This window comes from Trematomus bernacchii, unplaced genomic scaffold (genome assembly GCF_902827165.1).
Source record: "Trematomus bernacchii unplaced genomic scaffold, fTreBer1.1, whole genome shotgun sequence".
NCBI classification, from domain to species: Eukaryota; Metazoa; Chordata; class Actinopteri; order Perciformes; family Nototheniidae; genus Trematomus; species Trematomus bernacchii.
In genome coordinates this window covers 1,542,742-1,563,027 of record NW_022987728.1, presented here as the reverse complement: position 1 = coordinate 1,563,027, position 20,286 = coordinate 1,542,742, and the positions used below count along the sequence as shown (strand labels likewise).

Here is a 20,286-nt window from a genome sequence, read left to right as displayed (position 1 = left end):
CTCCATTTACATATTATATACAGAACTACGGTGTAATTACGTAATGAATGAAAAACTTAGATAGCAGGTTCCTCATCAATGCAATTTACAAGCCATAACAAAATTAAATTAAAAAATAAAAAGGAATAAAGATACTTTAAAGTTTATTTTTGATGCTTTTACTTTATTCGAGTTGTACCAGAAATGGCAGATTACGCAAAATAAGTAGTTTTGGTACTTTAAATATACTTTTTATGCTATATTATAGTTACATATATTCTTGCACATGCACATAAAACTCACTAGATGTCACCATGTATCTCAACATTTGATCTTTCTTTAAATTTGCCCAACAAGTCCTCCAACTCATACGGCCAAATAGATCAATTGTTCAAGCGCTTATTACGACCTATAATCACGTTTTAAAGTTATCAACCTCTAGTGCTCCCGTTGACTGCAAACGCTCCGGAGGGTCGTATTTTCATAAATAACCCTCTCTGGAAAATCATAGGATAGTTTGGCCATTAAAATGCTTTTTGATTAGATTTCTAGCGAGAAGTGTATATTGTACTTTTAGAATCCACGTCCAGTGGATGTGTAGGATCTATAGTTTGATAGATGATTTGAGGTCTCGCCAGGAGAACGTGTAACGGCAGCATCCATGCCTACCATGGCATTGTTAGCGTCAACCCTCACGGGGTGAAAACAGTATTTCCAGTCTCGAAGTTTTCATAATAAAACCGTATTCCCCTCACTGTCAAATGATTTAATTATGGGAAATACGAAAACGTCTTTTAAAACTACAATTCCCAGTAGAGACGTGCCATAGAACATGTTGCGAAACACAATTATCCAGCATGTGTAGTTCTGGGGGGTGAGGGGTGGGGCTGGACCTGTTCGAGTCCAGTTTTGGATAGTGTGCCGTGGTTTCATTCCATTTCAAAGAGCTGTTTGACGCGAGGCGTAACCTTGGCGCACTGCCACTCCAACATCCTATCACAGAGCTTGAGGACTAATCACGGGGTTTGTCAAGCAAAGCGGATGTTGTAGTCCCAAACGATAGCTGAGGATTATGGGTAGTGTAAATCAAATCAAATCAAATCAAGGTTTATTTATAGGGCACATTTAAAAGCGATTTTTGGTCGGGCCAAAGTGCTGTACATGTAATAACTACAATCACATAAAAACACATTTCTATAATCACAATAAAAGACAATAAATTACAACAGATATTTAAAAAGAAAACACAGGGAAAAGTCAGGAGTCGTGCTCCGCTCTGACTAAAAGGCCAGGGAGAAGAAGTGTGTCTTAAGAGTAGATTTAAAAACCCCTACGGTCTGGGCCCACCTCACATGGAGGGGCAGAGTGTTCCAGAGCCTAGGGCCAGCTGCTGCGAAGGCTCGGTGCCCTCGGGTTTTGAGCCTGGTCTTGGGCACTATCAGCAACAGCTGGTCAGCAGACCTTAAAGCTCTGGCTGGGGTGTAGCGCTGGAGGAGTTCGGCTATATAGGCCGGAGCCAGCCCATTTAGTGCTTTAAAAACAAATAAAAGGAGTTTAAAATCAATTCTGAACCGAACTGGAAGCCAGTGCAGTGAGGCCAGAATTGGGGTGATGTGGTCATGCTTTTTGTGGCCAGTGAGTAGACGTGCAGCTGCGTTCTGGACTAGCTGCAGGCGTTTAATTGACGCCTGGTCCATACCCATGTACAGAGCGTTGCAGTAGTCCAACCTCGAGTAAAGTAGCGAGTAAAGGAAGTAATATGAAATAATTCCAACTCATACTACAGATTAAAAGGGGTATGATTTGTAAAATATGCATAAAGAAAAAGTAAATCTGTTCAGTTCTCTTTCATATGGTTTTGAGAGATGTATCCATAGATTTAGTCCCTAATGTTGCTCTCAAAGTGCACCAGATTGATGCATTTAACTTCAACATTTAAAAAAAAATCTTCCCGGAGGAGCATGCCCCCTGACCCCCTAGAGGAGGTTAGGTCCACCACCTGCCCACACCCCCCGTCAAATTGTCCCACCCACATTGAGGATGCTTCCTACGCCCATGCCTGAGACACAGTTTCGTGAATATTGTTGTTTTTTGCCCCCACGGGCAGGGGCATGGGGTTTGACAGGTTTTAAAGTATCCCATGTGTTAGTGAATTTTTATATATTTTCCTTTAGAATGGCAGGAAATTAGTATTCAAATTTTGATTTAATTTTTTGTCCCCCCCAATGTTGACTCCATGAATACGGCGTGTGTGTGTGTGTGTGTGTGTGTGTGTGTGTGTGTGTGTGTGTGTGTGTGTGTGTGTGTGTGTGTGTGTGTGTGTGTGTGTGTGTGTGTGTGTGTGTGTGTGTGTGTGTGTGTGTGTGTGTGTGTGTGTGTGTGTGTGTGTGCGCAGAGAGTCTGCAGCGGTGTCGCAGAAGCCCCCCCGACCCGTCTTTCTTAAACCATGCAAAATATGTGTGTGCATAAAGCTGAGGTCATAATAACACAGAATTTGGTGATATATTGTGTATATAATAATAATTTAAGATGTGAAATTAATTCCAGTTTATTTGTAGTACTTTCTTTTTTTATTGTTTCATTTGGTGGCATCAATGTGTGCATTAGATACAGATAATGGAGCAGTTGCTTTAGGGCCTCATATATAGTATACTGTAGCCCTTAAGGTCAAATCATGAGATCCTCGACCACCCATTTGATCTTGCTCTCTTTAAGTAAAGTCTAAGGCTTTGTATTATACATGAAATATAGAGCAGGTGAAACATGTATTCAGGCCTCTTTATCAGAATAAGGACATGAAAACATCGATGCCAAATTGTATTAAAAAGGAGGCCACTGTGATTGTTGCCATGGCAGAGTTATTGAAATAGGAGAGAAATATGGGATAGGTCTGTTTAGCTGTGCTGCAAACCATAGCGTGCACTCATTTGACTTGTGATATGTTTCCTCCTAAGTCAAGTAAGAGCAGTCTTTGTTCTTGTTGTGCTGTTTTGATATGTTCATGTAAATGTGATGTTAATATTCCGGGAGCCTTCCTGTGCCACACAGCGACTGCCCCAGTGCTCTGTACATGGCCTGGCTGGATCAGTCCGTAATCCCTACTGTATTATGTATATTTATATTTAATATTTTACTTTAAACATGATCTGTGAAGCTAGACAATTACCAGTTTAATAAGTGGTTGTTATCACTATCTTTCTTGTAGAATTCAGACAATAGTTTTCAATCGTTCCATATCAAGTCTTAAGGTTTTGTTTAAGGTATCCCACACTGACTTACACTTGGTCCTTTTGAGAAATTGTTTTCTCAAAAGTATCTTGTTTATGCACAATTATTGCTATTTACTGATCTTGATATACTTTAGGATAATACTAATGAATAGTTATTGGTGTATAAAATGCCTGCACATTTATTTGAATATCTTATTTCAATAAAATGTATGCTATTAAGAGCACTACAAAGTTCTCCCATTGAAACGGAAACTGGAGTTACCGCCTGGCACTTGTGTGCTTCTGCCAACCAGTCATGTAGCAGTTTACATCCATGTCTGTCCAACATGTCATCGATTCATAATTTTATCCTATCTGAAAGTTGAGTGACATTGTCATAGCTAACATATTAATTCTTGTTACTGCCACAACATCGTGTTTTGTGAGGTCACAGAGACTTTTGGCCTTTTGACCACAATCAAAAGGTCAAAAATGTGACAGAAATGGATTCATCCTTGAGTCCAAGTGGAAGATTGTGCAAGACTTGAATGAATTCCTCACGTTCTCCTGAGATATAGCATTCACAGGAATGAAATAGCTGGATGGACAGACTCATAAGAATAGAGACAACAAAGAGATAATGTTTTTGACTTGTGTTTCAGAATAAAGAAACTATGTGACTGAAACTAAAATAATTGTGACAAACTTGTAATATGAGGGGCTCAAATACAGCCAGAATGTTCTCTTAAAGTTTTTCGACATATGGTAACAAGCAATATCCGAACAAAAATATAAAAATATAAACATGCAATAGTTATCATTAGTGCATATTTTGGAATGGTACCTTTCTTTCCGTGTGTCAGACAGTCAACAAGGAAGTGTGTTCAACCTTTTTCCCTGTTACATTTAATTAATATTCTTTCCTTCAATGGATCATATATCCACCATGATAGACCTCGTTGACATCTGAATTTTAATATTCAAATGTTTCCCCAAAGGTGGCTCAAAGAGAGCAGCGACCACGTGGATATCTGAGTCTTCACCAGCACATCGAGAGAGACGGAGAGAGAAGCAGCTGACAGGACGACTCAGGAGAAGTAAGTGTGATTCTGTTCAGTCATTTTCATATTTTGTTTATGTTTGAGAAAGATATTCTCCTTCAGAATATTTTCCAAAGGGGAGGAACATTTAATGAATCACATCTCAATCAGAAGCAATGAAATCTAAAACCCTATTATGTTCATTTATTCCCTTAAATAATTTGTTTCTCTTGAAATCACTTGGAATGTTTATTTTTTGATAAAAAAAACTCAGTGTTTATTTTGAATAATAAACTGTATCTAATGTTCACTTTGAAACATTTAATTTTTTACAAAAGTCGGCACTTTACCAAGAACGCTGGACATTTATAATGAAAACAAAACAGTCTGAGTCTAGTGGACATGTTTGCCCTGAGTTTTACCTTTCAGGTTCATGTTAGGTTTTTAGAGCTTTGTGGGCGATGTATGCAGCCTGTCCCGTAGACATTACTCAGGGCTGGAAAAACACTATTTTCCTGCTTTAAAAAACGGTGGTAAATCTTAAATGTTTTATTGGAGACGATGTGTATACACAGCAATCTCACTCTCAGTTCAAATAAACAAAATGTAATTTTCATTAGGGTTAGTTCACCCCTAATGAAATAATTAACACACATCTTTTAATTGGGCTTATAAAAGCAACGATACACAATTTAATGAAGCTAGAATTTCAGTTTATGTCTCTGATAGTAGGAGTACATTGTAATGTGAATAAATAATCTACAAAATATATCACCAGCAACATATTAATACGTATAGCCTCGAGAAAAAAACAAACTGACAAAAAGTCAGTGTTGTTGTGTGGCACTATACAGTTATTGTTTAGTTTGCAAATGGTGTTTCATTGAAATGAGACATTTCCATGTGCTAAAAATAAATGTTATGGTCAAGTCAAGTCAAAGTCAACTTTATTGTCAATCTCAAAATAGGTTTGTACACACGATCGAAATACTGTTTCCGACAGTCCCGAGGTATAAAATAACACATTAAAATACAAGAACACTCAATAATTACAAAAAAACACGAAATAACCGTTTACTTAAAGTAAGCAGGATATATATATATATATATATAAAAAAAGATGATGTACATAGTGCAAATGAGAGTGCAACATATTTCCATAGCAGCGTAAAAGTGACTGGTGCTGGATTTTTTGTGTTTGTGTGTGTCTGTGTGTGGGGGGGGGGGGGGGTGTTAAAGTCCAGTGGGGGCACGGTGGAGAGGTGATATAGAAGGGAGAGAGGGGAGAGGTGGGAGGGGGGGAGAGAGTTCAGCCTCCTGACAGCCTGGTGGTGTGTGCCTGTTACTGCTGGTGCTGCTCAGAATTTGCATTTCCTTAACATGAACTTCCTCATTAAACTGCTGCACTGAAGAGAGTGGTGCAGTCTGTGTTTCTGGTCATTTGACTGACCCATTAGGTTTTTTAAATAATTTAAATGTAACTGACATAATTTATAAGATTTGTAAATGATCACTGTACACTAACAATGTTGGTTTCATCTAACAGAGCAAAGATGCAGTGGAGTCTGTTTGTGCTCTTTCTGATGGGTAAGTGGATTTTAAATTAATATCACATCTGGAGTCATGAAACTGCTCACTCTTCATAACAATAAAAAGTGGAATAAGTGAACTCAGAGCTCCATTAAGATGAAGGGGATGATGTAAGAGGTGGGGGTGATTCTAGTACTCATGAGTTTGATTTAATGATCAGGTGCTTGTCATACTGTCAGCTCCATCACTGCAGAATGGTCTCTGTTTTTAGGTCAGTGTTCCTTCTTCACATGTCACCTCTATGAGTACCACTTCATTCCTGAGGGAAAGACCTGGGATGAAGCCCAGAGTTATTGCAGAGAGCATTTCACTGACCTGGCCACAGTGTCTGACATGAGAGACGTGGAGAGACTGACTAACTCTTCACAGACTACAGGCGCCTGGATTGGACTGAGGAGCATCAATGAAAAAATGATCAAAGAGTGGCGCTGGTCTCTGCCGGGGGAGAAGTACAATCCTACAGAATGTGATCCAGAATGGCTTCCAAATGAGCCGAACAATGGAGGTGTCGATCCTGAGAACTGTGTGGTGATTAAAACCTCCCAAAAATGGTACGATGACCATTGTTCTCGCACCCCTAAAAGGTTTATCTGCTACAATGGTGAGTATATGTCACTATTAACGCTATATAAATGATATCATACTGTGTAACAATAGTTGACAGATAACACATGTTGTACACTGTGGTTACATTTAATGAAAATAAATGTTGCTTTTTACTTTTAAAATAACATTATTGGTAACTTTGATACAATTCTACTTGTTTGAATAAATTGTAATGGTAAAGTATAGGCCTTTTTTTTATGATGCAATCTACATTATTATACCAAACACTTTCATCAATCTGAAACTTAAGTGAGATGGGATTCATATTTGTTTTACATTATTTGTTTTAACATGATTTAAATAAGAGAACATTATTTAAAAACTTGTAAAATGTGTCTTTTCGTTCTCACAGAAACAGGGCCACAGAAATACTTTTTAATTGATGAACCAAAGAACTGGCTTGAGGCTCAGAGCTACTGCAGAGAAAATCACACTGACCTGGTCAGTGGAATCACACACATCAGATCAGATGGATTCAAGGAACGGGTTGATGAATTCAAGAAACGTGTCCAAGATAAGGGTATAATTCATAAGGTCCTGTGGATCGGCCTGTTCAGAGAGATCTGGAGCTGGTCAGATGGGAAGAATTTCTCTTTCAGACACTGGGATCCGGACTCATTTAAAGATGAAGCCTCAAAGACATGTGCTATGACTACGTCCAATGGAAAGTGGAGCTCCGACAACTGCATGGATCCAAAACCCTTCTACTGCTATGACGGTGAGTTTTGCAAAAGTCTATAAGTAAAGTATTCTTATTTCATGTCTTCAGTTATATATTTTTACATTCATGTTGAATATCCTTTAGTTGTGAAAATATGTTTAATATACACAGAATTAATGATCTGGATTCTGTCCTTAATCTTACGAGAGACTGTGAATATAATATTCTTACTAAAGTTTGAATATCATTTAGTCATGTTTTTGTCCTTAAGACGCATCTTTTTAACCTGGCTTTTACACAAGGTGCCACGTCATTTCTGGACTTATATTTCCTTACCATTGGTTTTTATTCCATTTGTATCTTATTTATTTATTTTTTGTGGGGACTTGTATGTATTTAAAAAACACAAGGATTATTGTAAGAAAGGTTCTATATTATTACAGTTGAGTTTTTCTGCAATAAATAGTTATCCTAACTAAAAAATATATCCATTTCAATTACAGACAAAGTGATCCTGATCAATGAGAGTAAGACTTGGGATGAGGCCCTGACTTACTGCAGAGAGAACCACCATGACCTGGTCTCCATCACTGACAGTCACCAGCAGAGATGGGTCGAAAAGAGAGCCAAGATGACCGACACTGAGTTCGTCTGGCTGGGAATGCGCTACACCTGCACTCTGGATCTGTGGTTCTGGGTCAATGATCGTCTGGTCTGCTATCACAACTGGGCCCAAGACAACATGGATGAGCAGTGTGGCATGGCTGGAGTCATGGAGAGAGATGGAGAGTGGTACACAAAGGCTGACAGTGAAAAGTTTCATTTCATCTGCGCTAAGTAAACCCATTGGTATATTTACTGCAACAAGCTCACTCTTCTCTAATATGTGTCTGCTCTCTGGGTTTATTGAATGGCTCTAGTTCAAATATAGAAATCACAACCTGAAGAGGGGAGAAACTAAATTACTAACAGATTACTAACTGAAATTGAGAAAAATGGGCGACACTAAATTTAACATGTGTTTGCCTCTGTGAACATCTGAATGACTTGATATGGTTTTGTTGTAGTAGTTATTGATATAATGCATGTATATTTATCCTCTTAAAGTGTGAAACCTGTAATCTTCATTTGAATTGTTGTTGTGTCCTATTATATGTTTATGAGAAAAAATATATAAAAAGACAAATCTATTATGTTTTGCTTTCCATAAAATATGTTACGTTATGGTTGAAATGTGGTGATGGTTATAATATGTGTATCACTATTTTTGTCATATTTACCTTAATGGAGTTTTAACTGGATGTTTAATTGTCTAAAACTGAATAAACGATCTGACCCAAAAACAAGGTGTTGTTCTTTCATCCACTGGCTTTAAATAGTCATGTTTTACATTTACATAAGAGGTGCTTATTTTAAAGTAAAACAGATATATAATCTATGGGTTTATAATTGTATAAACTTGTAAATTGATGGAGATGTTTTTGTTGGTCTAGTTATCTTTTAACACTAGAGGGCGCTCTTTAACCAGATATGCTGTTGAAAATATGAGCCTGCTGTCAGTGAGATATGCCTATGAAAGTCACAGCAATGCATGAAAAAACATCTTACAAACAATTTCATTATGACTTTCAAAATAGAAATTTGGTGAAAATAAATGTCCTGTGATATTAAAACATGAGCCTCAATTTAACCCCATTAAATATTTTGGAAACTTTACTGCACACGTGTTCAGTTTTACACTATATTGAAATGTAAAAGTTTAATTAATATTAGCTATATGGGCCATTCTACCGAATTGGACCAAAGTCAGGTTGGAAATGTTTTGAAATTTTGTATGTTTTTTTCCCAAAACTTTGTCCATATATATTTTGTACCATATCTAAATTACACATATCTAGTAAAAGAACCGTACATTTGTATATCGTATTTTCAGACTGTATTGGAATGTTCTTCCTCTACCAAAAATGGTCACTACCGAAACATAGTACATACACTGTAGTAGAAAACTATTATATTAACCTGTTAAGATTGTTTTACCTTCCCTTCTCTAAATAGTATTTTAACAAATATTTCTTGAGGGTTTTCACAATTAAATCAATAAAAGTGAATTTTTAATCAAATTTCAAAGTTCAATTTATACAATTCATAAAAATCATAATGCAAACTTTCTTTGTCAAATGCATAATACTGATCATATTGATTCCAGAGTTTATGATTGTTGAAATTGAAAATACATTAAACCAATCAGTATCATATCATTTTAGTTGATAACTCAATATACTTAATTTTTTACAAAACATCCACTGTTTCGGTAGTGACCACAGTATTTTGCTCTCAAGGTTGTATCATATTCCCTCAACCTTATTGCTTAATCTTAACTCATAACATGCCTTATGTTGAAGTGTGAATGTTTGAAGCTACTGACCCAGATTCAGTACTTTAGTAACAGGCTGAAATAGAGGGGAATGAGGCTAGAATGGGTGATCTGTTTGGTATTTTGAGCAAAACACTTCATAGACATGTTTTTTATATATCTGAGACTTATAATATATGCCTAACAATAGCATAATAAGAGACCTTTAAAGTAACACACTGATTTTCAGACTTTAAAACACATTTATTTCAAAACTATGGGATTTACCTGCTTACCATTCCATTTTGTCACTGCCGAAACGTTCATGTCAATTACCGAAACTTAACCATATGTTTCAGTAGTGACTGTTTCGGTAGTGACGATTCTAGCTAAAATTGAGCATAACTAAAGAATGCTAGCAAGTGCATGGCTAGCATACACGTTTTTGAAGAGGTTTACACACATAAAAACCTAATACTTTGCATAAAACCCAGAAAAAGTTTACTTAATTGAAGATAATATGTGTTCGGTAGTGACAATTCTTAAGGTTACAATTTTCTGATTTTGGAACAGATTTATATCAAAAGTATGGGATATAGCTACTTGCCATTCAGCCATGAGGGACAGGGATGCAGTGTCACTGCCTTGTCAAAAATGCAGGGGTGTGGCTAAAAACCAGGCTCAGCCATTGGACTAAAACCCTTTGTGTTTCGGTAGTGACATGAAAACTGGGGACATGATTTTTTGAGTATAGTTTTTTTATTAAAAAATGATACCCACAATAAATCTAAATATTCCAACTTCTGTTTGAATGTAATCATAAAGATCTTCTAAATACACCATTGAACAACATTTAAAAAAAAGGTTTATTTGTTATTTACAGAAATTGAAATGTAGATGTCAGGGTTGGGGACAGCTACTTCCCAATAGAAAGTACCCTATAAATGATGTTTTTGTATATATTAAGCTTATCACTATATAATGTAATGCCTTGTGTTTAAATAGACCATAACATATTCTTAGTAAATATCTATGTCTGAATACTTAATTGTTTTGTTAAATAGTTTTTCTTGTTGTGGGACCGCACTTTGTACTAATTCAGTAGAAAGTCCCATATAACACGTGGCAGAAACATACATTATCGTCTGCTTTTTTCAAACAGTTTAAGAGAATATCATTTTTTCTATAGTTAAAAATATGTTCTTTGCTGCTCTCTGGTGGACAATCCGTGTTCTGCTAGAGCAGCCTCCCTCTCCTCCATCCTCATCCTTCTGAACCTTTTTCAGCGTTGACATTAAACCACCAGTTCTCCTTCACACCCTCCAAGAACTGTGAGTTTCTGGCTCTGCACCCTCGCTGCATACCTCCTGCCTCAAAGACCTACAGGGTAACTTGGAGCGGATCTGTATGTCAATTCACTCGGCTCCAAAATGTGCTCTCATGGCTTCTCCTGGAAACGACTTGATTACTAAAACTCTGGGACTCCCTCCTGGCTGGTCTACCTGCAAGCACCATCCAACCTTTACAACTCATTCAAACTGCTGCAGCTCGACTGGTTTTCAACCTCCCTAAGTTCTTCCCATGGACACACCACTCCTCCGCCTTCACTGGCTGCCAGTGGCTGCCTGAGCCAGGCTGTTGTTCCCTCGTGCTTCAAGGTAACCACCATCATACCTGTGCTGAAGAAGTCATCACGTTCCTGCTTCAATGACTTCCGCCCCGTAGCGCTGACTTCCACCATCATGAAGTGCTTTGAGAGGCTAGTCATGAAGCACATAAAATCTTACCCACCCCCCCTCGCTGGACCCGTTTCAGTTTTCTCACCGAGCGAAGCGGTCCACTGAGGATGCAATCTCCTCTGCTCTCCACCCAGGCTTCACCCACTTGGACACTAAAAACTCTCATGTTAGGATGCTGTTCATAGAATTTAGTCCAGCGTTCAACACCATCATCCCCCAGCAGCTGGTTTGTAAACTAACAAACCTGGGCCTCAACCGCTTCTCTGCAACTGGCTGCTGGACTTCCTTACTGCCAGACCCCAATCTGGGGTCTGGCAGTAAGGGTCGGCAACAACACATCAGGCACCATCACACTCAGTATGGGGGCCCCCCAAGGATGTGTGCTCAGCCCCCTGCTCTTCACCCTGCTGACCCACGACTGCACACCCACCCACAGCTCCAACCACTTCATCAAATTTGCGGATGACACATCCGTGGTGGGTCTCATCCGCAACAACGATGAGACCCACTACAGGAGGGAGGTGAACCAGCTGGCCACGTGGTGCATAGATAACAATCTCTTTCTCAATGTGGAGAAAACAAAGCAGATTGTTGACGACTTCAGGAGAACCTGCACCCAACACCCACTGACCATCGGTGGTGCTGCTGTGGAGCTGTTTTATTTAGGTTGTAATATGTGCATATGTATAAATGTGTCTTTGATTGGTATATACATATTTGCATACATATTTTTATATATATTTGTTTTTGTATTCAGGATTGTGGGAAACGGTATTTCGATCTCTCTGTCTGTACACACAAACTGAAAGATTGACAATCTTAGCCGGGCCGGCTAAAATGATTGGTCGTGCTTTTTACAGTACTACAGCTTCCACAGATGACATTTTTTTATGGATTTTTTGTCAAAGCACTTCAGATATTCATTGCTATCGGGATGTTAAGAGCATTCCATGGAATATAACAAAAAGTGTATCTCGAGCCGGTTTCTCAAACTTACTTACCCTACCTTTACATTAAACTGTTTGAAAAAGGCGGACAATTATGTATGTTTCTGCCACGTGTTTTAGAGCTTAATGACAGCCATGGAGGAATCCCTTTACATTATAAACCCATACATTATATTATATATGTGTTTTACTGTCAAATAAGCACCTCTTAGGTAAATGTAAAACATTCATATTTAAAGCCAGTGGAAGAAAGCACCACATCCTGTTTTTTCGGATCGTTTATTCAGCTTTAGAAAATTAAACATCCAGTTTACCTTCTTTCCAAACTCAAAGAAGGTAAATATGACAAAATAAGGTTTTACATATTTTAACCATCACCAAAAAGTTAAATATTTTATGAAAAGCAAAACATTATAGATTTAACACAACAATAACTCAAATGATGATTACATGTTTCACACTTTAAGAGGATAAATAAACATGTACTCTATGAATAACTACTACAACAAAAACATATAAAGTAATTCAGATGTTCACAGAGACAAAAACACGTTACATTTAGTGTCGCCCATTTTTCTCAATTTCTAATCCTCAATTAGTAAAAATAAATTATTAATAATAGTAATTAATAATAATAATTCTGTTAGTAATTTAGTTTCTCCCCTCTTCAGGTTGTGATTTCTATATTTGAACTAGAGCCATTCAATAAACCCAGAGAGCAGACACATATTAGAGAAGAGTGAGCTTGTTGCAGTAAATATACCAATGGGTTTACTTAGCGCAGATGAAATTAAACTTTTCATTGTCAGCCGTTGTGTACCACTTTCCATCTCTCTTCATGACTCCAGCCATGCCACACTGCTCATCCATGTTGTCTTGGGCCCAGTTGTGATAGCAGACCAGACGATCATTGACCCAGAACCACAGATCCAGAGTGCAGGTGTAGCGCATTCCCAGCCAGACGAACTCAGTGTCGGCCATCTTGGCTCTCTCTTGGACCCATCTCTGCTGGTGTCTGTCAGTGATGGAGACCAGGTCATGGTGGTTCTCTCTGCAGTAAGTCAGGGCCTCATCCCAAGTCTTACTCTCATTGATCAGGATTACTTTATCTGTCATTGAATTTTCTTTAGTTAGGGTAACCATTTATTGCAAAACAACTCTCAACTTCAATAATATAGCACCTTTCATATAAGGATCATTTGTTTAAAAAATAAATAAAAATGAAAGTTTCTTAAGTTAAAGAGATACAAATACAATGAAAACCAATGACAAGGAAACATACGGCCAGAAATGATGTGGCACATTCTGTGAAAGCCAGGTTTAAAAGATCTGTCTTAAGGACAAAAACAAACAAATAGCTTAGTGATATTTAAAACTGCTCTTTCATGTTTTTTTAAATAATTTTAAGTAAAATTATATTTGTTCTATAGTAAGAATAAACAAATTATCCAGATCTCTAATTGTGTGTGTATTATACATATTTTTATCCACAAAAGGATATTCAACATACACGTATAAATATTTAACAAAAAACATGAAACAAAAAAACATTCAATGACTTTTTCAAAACTCACCGTCATAGCAGTAGAAGGGTTTTGGATATGTGCAGATGTCGGAGCTCCATTTTCCATTTGGCGTAGTCATAGCACAAGTCTTTGAGGCTTCATCTTTAGATGAGTCCGGATCCCAGTGTCTGAAAGAGACATTCTTCCCATCTGACCAACTCCAGGTGTCTCTGAACAGGCCGATCCACAAGTTAGAAAAGCCATGGTGATCAGTGAATTCATCAACCAGTTCCTTGAATTCTGTTGAATTGATGTGTGTGATTCCACTGACCAGGTCAGTGTGATTTTCTCTGCAGTAGCTCTGAGCCTGAAGCCAGTTCAGTTCAGGTTCATCAATTACAAAGTATTTCTGTTGCCCTGTTTCTGTGTGAACGAAAAGACACATTTTAAACGTTTCAAGAATATGTTTTCCTACTTAAATCATGCTAAACAATGATGTTAAATATAATGAACACGATCTCACTAAAGTTTCAGATTGATGAAAGTGTTTGGTATAATAATGATGATTGCATAATCAAAAAATAGGCCTGCACTTTACCTTACAATCTATTGTAATCACAGTTACCAATAATGTTATTTTAAAAATAAAAAGCAAAACATGTTTTCATTAAATGTAACTCTGGAACAACTTGAGTTATCTGTCAACTATTGTTACACAGTATGATATAATTTATATAGCGTTAATAGTGACTTATACTCACCATTGTAGCAGATGAACTTATGGGTTTCAGGACAATGGACATCGTGCCATTTTTTTAGGGCCCTAATCACCACACAGTTCTCAGGATTCTTAACATGATTGCTCGGCTGATTTGGAGCCCATTCAGGTCCACATTCTGGATCACATTCTGTAGGATTGTACTTCTCCCCCGGCAGAGACCAGTGCCACTCTTTGATATCGCTTTCATTGATGCTCCTCAGTCCAATCCAGGCGCCTGTAGTCTGTGAAGAGTTAGTCAGTCTCTCCACGTCTCTCATGTCAGACACTGTGGCCAGGTCAGTGAAATGCTCTCTGCAATAACTCTGGGCTTCCTCCCAGGTCTTTCCCTCTTGAATGAAGTGGTACTCATAGAGGTCACATGTGAAGAAGGAACACTGACCTAAAAACAGAGACCATTCTGCAGTGATGGAGCTGACAGTATGACAAGCACCTGATCATTAAATCAAACTCATGAGTACTAAAATCACCCCCACCTCTTACATCGTCCCCTTCATCTTAATGGAGCTCTGAGGCCACTTATTTCACGTTTTATTGTTATGAGCTGTTTCATGACTCCAGATGTGATATCAGTTACAAATCTGATAAGATGATCCACTTACCCATCAGAATCAGCACGAACTGAATCCACTGCATCTTTGCTCTGTTAGATGAAAGCAATATTATTATTGATCATTGATCAATCTTATAAATGATGTCAGTTACATTAAAATTATTTTGAACACCTGATGTTTCAGTTAAATTAACACAAACACAGACTGCACCACTCGCTTCTGTGCAGTAGTTTAATGAAGATGTAAATGGAGAGAAAAGGCACATTTAAAGCAACCCCATCAGTAACATACGGAGCCCCTAAAGGACATGAACAAATAAATAAAAAGAGAGAGAAAAAAGTCGGGATCACGGGTTAGTATCTCGTTATCCCGACTTATCTTTTTTCTCTCTCTCTTTTTGTTGTCCCTTTAGGGGCTCCGTAATGCACCGTAGGCATACACCGTAAAATGTATTTTTAGCAGATGAAAAGGTCTTATTTGAATGAAACATGCAAACACCAGTTAGAAACTAAACAATAACAGTATAGTGCCGTACAACAACACTGACTTTTCATGTTTGTTTTATCAAGGCCATTATATTTTTCTGATTCTATAATTTTTCGTAGCCTACTATCAGAAACATACACTATGTTTTAGGTGTGGGTGAGGCTTTATGGGTTCTTTAACAGGAACGGAGAAGTAAACTGAAATAAAAGCTTAATTAAATTGTGTATCGTTGCTTTTATAAGTCCGATTAAAAGATGTGTGTTCATTATTTTATTAGGGGTGAACTTACCCTAATGAAAATTACATTGTGTTTATTTGAACTGAGAGTGAGATTGCTGTGTATACACATCGTCTCCAATAAAACATTTAAGATTTACCACCGTTTTTTGAAGCAGGAAAATAGTGGGTTTTTCAGCCCTGAGTAATGTCTACGGGACAGGCTGCATACATCGCCCACAAAGCTCTAAAAACCTAACATGAACCTGAAAGGTAAACAAAAATGTCCACTAGACTCAGACTAAATATTTTTTTGTTCATTATAAATGTCCAGCGTTCTTGGTAAAGTGCCAAAAAAAGTTTCAAAGTGAACATTAGATGAAGTTAATGATTCAAATTGAAACATTGAGATTTTAAAGGTAGGGTAGGTAAGTTTGAGAAACCGGCTCGAGATACACTTTTTGTTATATTCCATGGAATGCTCTTAACATCCCGATAGCAATAAATATCTTAAGTGCTTTGACAAAAAATCCATAACAAAATATCATCTGTGGAAGCTGTAGTACTGTAAAAAGCACGACCAATCATTTTAGCCGGCCCGGCTAAAATAACTGGATGGCCTACCTGCCTGTCAGCCTTCCATCTGTGCACAAACTTATCTTGTGCCCTCATTGGTCATGTGCGCGTTCGTGTGTGTTGGAGGAGGGGCTCTGTAAGGAAGTCTGAAGGAAGGGGCATATGTTTTCCGGCTGTGTATTTTCAAATTCTAGCGATCTCGAGCCGGTTTCTCAAATTTACCTACCCCACCTTTAATACAAATACATAAAATATTACAAGTGATTTCAAGATAAACAAATTATTTAAGGGAATAAATGAACATAATAGGGTTTTAGATTTCATTACTTCTGATTGAGATGTGATTCATTAAATGTTCCTCCCCTTTGGAAAATATTCTGAAGGAGAATATCTTTCTCAAAAATAAACAAAATATATGAAAATGACTGAACAGAATCACACTTACTTCTCCTGAGTCGTCCTGTCAGCTGCTTCTCTCTCCGTCTCTCTCGATGTGCTGGTGAAGACTCAGATATCCACGAGGTCGCTGCTCTCTTTGAGCCACCTTTGGACAAACATTTGCATATTAAAATTCAGATGTCAAAGAGGTCTGTCATGGTGGATATATGATCCATTGATGGAAAGAATATCAATTACACGATGTAACAGGGAAAACAGTTGTTGCCTTTTTTAGAGTTATTAGTGATTCAAGATTAATTATTTAATCAAATGGGGTACATAAGATAAAATAAATAAAACAACTTTGACTTGATAATTTGGTTCACAACATTAGACCTGTCCTCTAATCTCTACTAGAATAAGATAAGTGTGCATGTTTGGGTGTTTTAACACTCCAGTGATGTACCTAATCTTGATATCCTTTTCATTACAGAGCTGGGAAAATGGTGTATTGATTAGATTCTGATCCGTGCACGTCCAATTTTGACTGACTTTAGTTCTAATGTTAATGTTAATTTGACTTCAACCCATAAGTAATTATTTAAATTAACTCTACATTTCACATGATGATGGATTAGTGTTCCACAGGAATACACAGTTGCACTGCTCTCAAGCAGATAGCAGAAGGAATACCGGCAGATGAGCCTCTGCTTCACTGGGGGATCAACTACAGTGCTCACTGAATGAGCCACACAAAAGCAGAGCAAAAGGGGTTGAAATATGGCGCTCTGATGAAGAAGAGTTTGAGCCAATCAGCACCTCAGTGCTAATCTACAGTATCAGGATGCCTTTACACACCAGACACTCGGTGTCATAAAGGGAGGAGGAGAACGAGTCAGGAAGCCTGACGGACATGTTCTTCCAGCTCTCGTACAAAGATGAACTTTGAATTGAATGACCAGATGTTTACAGATGTACAATTAATGATTGGTTTTTATATTTCCAATGACCAGACATGTGTTAAATAGTGGTGATTCATATATTTTTGTCAGATCAGATTACACTTTCGCACTAAACAAAATAAATGTTTTAAATAATAAAAGGTATTGAATAATAAGGTATTTCTACTATTATCACAGATAATGTTAATATCCTTAAGTATTGAACAAAATGTTATTAGACTAAGGTTTTTAGGTTTTCAAAATTGATAAAAAGAGAGGAACTGTTGGGGAAATATGTTCCAATGTATCAGTTCATGCTGTCCTGACTGAGCACACGCACCTGTAGCCTTGGCTGCTGTGCTCTCAGTGCTTTGTCTCCCTGTTCCTGCCTGTTGGCGTCAGCTGATAGAGGTGTTATGATTCTATCTTGTTATGCACAATGTTGATTATTCTCTCTGAACTAGATAAATACAGGTCTGGGGTAGAGTTCTTCAGAATTGACGTGGCAACAGAAGTTTCCCCCACACATGCAATACATATATGAGAGGAACCAGTTACAATACGCAAGTGTGAATCAGTCAATTCCTGCCACACAAGGGTATGGCAACCTAAACATGTATTATAAAGACTTTCTGTAACTGTGTACACCCTTCGTGAAAGTTATAGAGCATTAAATGATAAGAAAGTATACTAGAAATTAGAAATACTGAAGGAAAAAAGATACATTCACAATATAATGTGTACTAAAATAAACTCTATCAAAATAAGAGACATAACAGAGGTTAAACTTACCCTGTTTCTTCTCTCCTCGCTTCACTCTCTGCGTCGTACTGGTTTAGACTTCTCCCAATAGATGTTTAATATGTCGCTAATTTACTGCCAGCATTTGAATATTACAACACAAAATATTATGATCTCTGTCGCGACCATTGATCCAAAGCAGAAGTCCATATCAGTTATGACAGGACATTTACATACAGTGATGTAATGGAAAAAACCCAGAGATGGGACCCGGAAAGCTGGCTGTCCAACAAACATGGTTTAAAAAATGCTGAAAGCTACACTGATGAAAAGTTTGGAAATAATGGTTTTATCCTCAAAAGAAATACAATTCATATTAAGCTGATGTCCCGACGGTGTTTAACAACAGGGAGAATACATTTGGAACTAATTAAACCCAATATCCTATCTTTTTTATTTGTTTCACAGAGTGTGTTTGTTTCGACCCATGGCGAAATATGAACCGAGTCATTGCTTTGTGATCAGCTTCATTTTACTCTTGTAAAAATATGAGGTTTACATTCTGAGAAAAATGCATCTGTTAATTAAATAAGCTGATAGATACAAACAAATAAAAAATAATAATGTAAGTGACCCTGGAGCAGTGTTTTTCCAGTGTCTTATGAGCTCTCACAGCGTTTTACATAAACAGGTCAGCATTCACCCGTTGTCACCCATTCATACAGAGGCCGAAATTAACATACACACATTCAAGCACCGTTTAGTCTTACGTCCCAGAGGGGTCTCTTGGGGGAGAACAGAGACATACAACACCAATACATTGAGGCAGTCGGAATAGAAGTGGGTGCAGGTGGTCCTAGACTAATTTTACTGGCGGGGCCGTGATGGGGCCAATCATTTAATGAGAGGCAAATGTAATGCAGGGAGAAGGAGATTTAAAATGTTTTTGTTTAAAGTCAGAGCGCATAATAAAGCATCAAATACCATTATTGGTGTTTGATTAAGTAACAGAGTTTGTGTCAATGACTTTGTTATCATTTTATTTGGTTGTTTTAGTTACTTTGGCCCAAGATACAGAAGAATAAAATAAGTTTGGGATAATAAATACATTATTTATGAAAAACTTTGGTTTTATTGTATTTCTTAATATTTGTTGGGATTTGTCTAAGTTACAACATTTGTTCCAGTAACTCACTTATTAAATTATATTACTGAAAAAAAGCACAGTAATTTAGTATTTTACATTAATTGAATTATCATAGATTATTTTGGAGTCGGGCCACAGGGGGGTCCAAGCTCCCCGTCACAGCCCCCTGTTTGCCCCTCCTAGAAGTGCCCCTGGCTACACACAAGACATGTTTAAACCAACAGGGCAGTGTGTGTTTGCTGTTACATCATGTATAGGATATTTTTTAGCAACAATGGATCCTATATCAACCATGATAGACCTCTTTGACATCTGAATTTTAATATTCAAATGTTTGCCCAAAGGTGGCTCAAAGAGAGCAGCGACCTCGTGGATATCTGAGTCTTCACCAGCACATCGAGAGAGACGGAGAGAGAAGCAGCTGACAGGACGACTCAGGAGAAGTAAGTGTGATACTGTTCAGTCATTTTCATATTTTGTTTATTTTTGAGAAAGATATTCTCCTTCAGAATATTTTCCAAAGGGGAGGAACATTTAATGAATCACATCTCAATCAGAAGCAATGATCTATTCCTAATAGAACATATATTTGTTTCAAAGTAGCACACACACACTCTGTAATCTGATTCCCTCCACAAGGTAAACATGTGGAAAAGCAAAGAAGATAGTACACATTTAGACAAAAACAGATGTTTGCATGTTTATCTGTCAAGAGAAAGCTTTCAGAACAAGATGCAAACCTTAAAATGTAAAGGTCAATTATATTGAATATGACCCAAGGTTGCTCAGGCTTTATACCAAAGGTCCCATGTCATGGCCATTTCTACTGATCATAATTCC

General features: G+C 37.5%; 2 protein-coding genes across 2 annotated transcripts; one reads left to right on the top strand and one right to left on the bottom strand.

Moving 5' to 3' along the window:
* The first annotated feature begins 4,214 nt into the window (after positions 1-4,214).
* Positions 4,215-8,421, top strand: LOC117494629 (C-type mannose receptor 2-like). Its single transcript, XM_034145560.1, has 5 exons — positions 4,215-4,285; positions 5,775-5,815; positions 6,030-6,419; positions 6,777-7,142; positions 7,589-8,421. Exons 2-5 carry the CDS (start codon positions 5,782-5,784, stop codon positions 7,924-7,926), a joined length of 1,128 nt encoding a protein of 375 aa, XP_034001451.1. The 5' UTR covers positions 4,215-4,285; positions 5,775-5,781; the 3' UTR covers positions 7,927-8,421.
* Positions 8,422-12,600: 4,179 nt separating this feature from the next.
* LOC117494630 (macrophage mannose receptor 1-like) lies at positions 12,601-18,441 on the bottom strand. The gene is made up of 6 exons (XM_034145562.1): positions 18,351-18,441; positions 16,685-16,783; positions 15,010-15,050; positions 14,391-14,789; positions 13,699-14,052; positions 12,601-13,233 (listed from the first exon to the last, which is right to left on the bottom strand). Exons 3-6 carry the CDS (start codon positions 15,041-15,043, stop codon positions 12,896-12,898), a joined length of 1,125 nt encoding a protein of 374 aa, XP_034001453.1. The 5' UTR covers positions 15,044-15,050; positions 16,685-16,783; positions 18,351-18,441; the 3' UTR covers positions 12,601-12,895.
* Between the last annotated feature and the right edge of the window lie 1,845 nt (positions 18,442-20,286).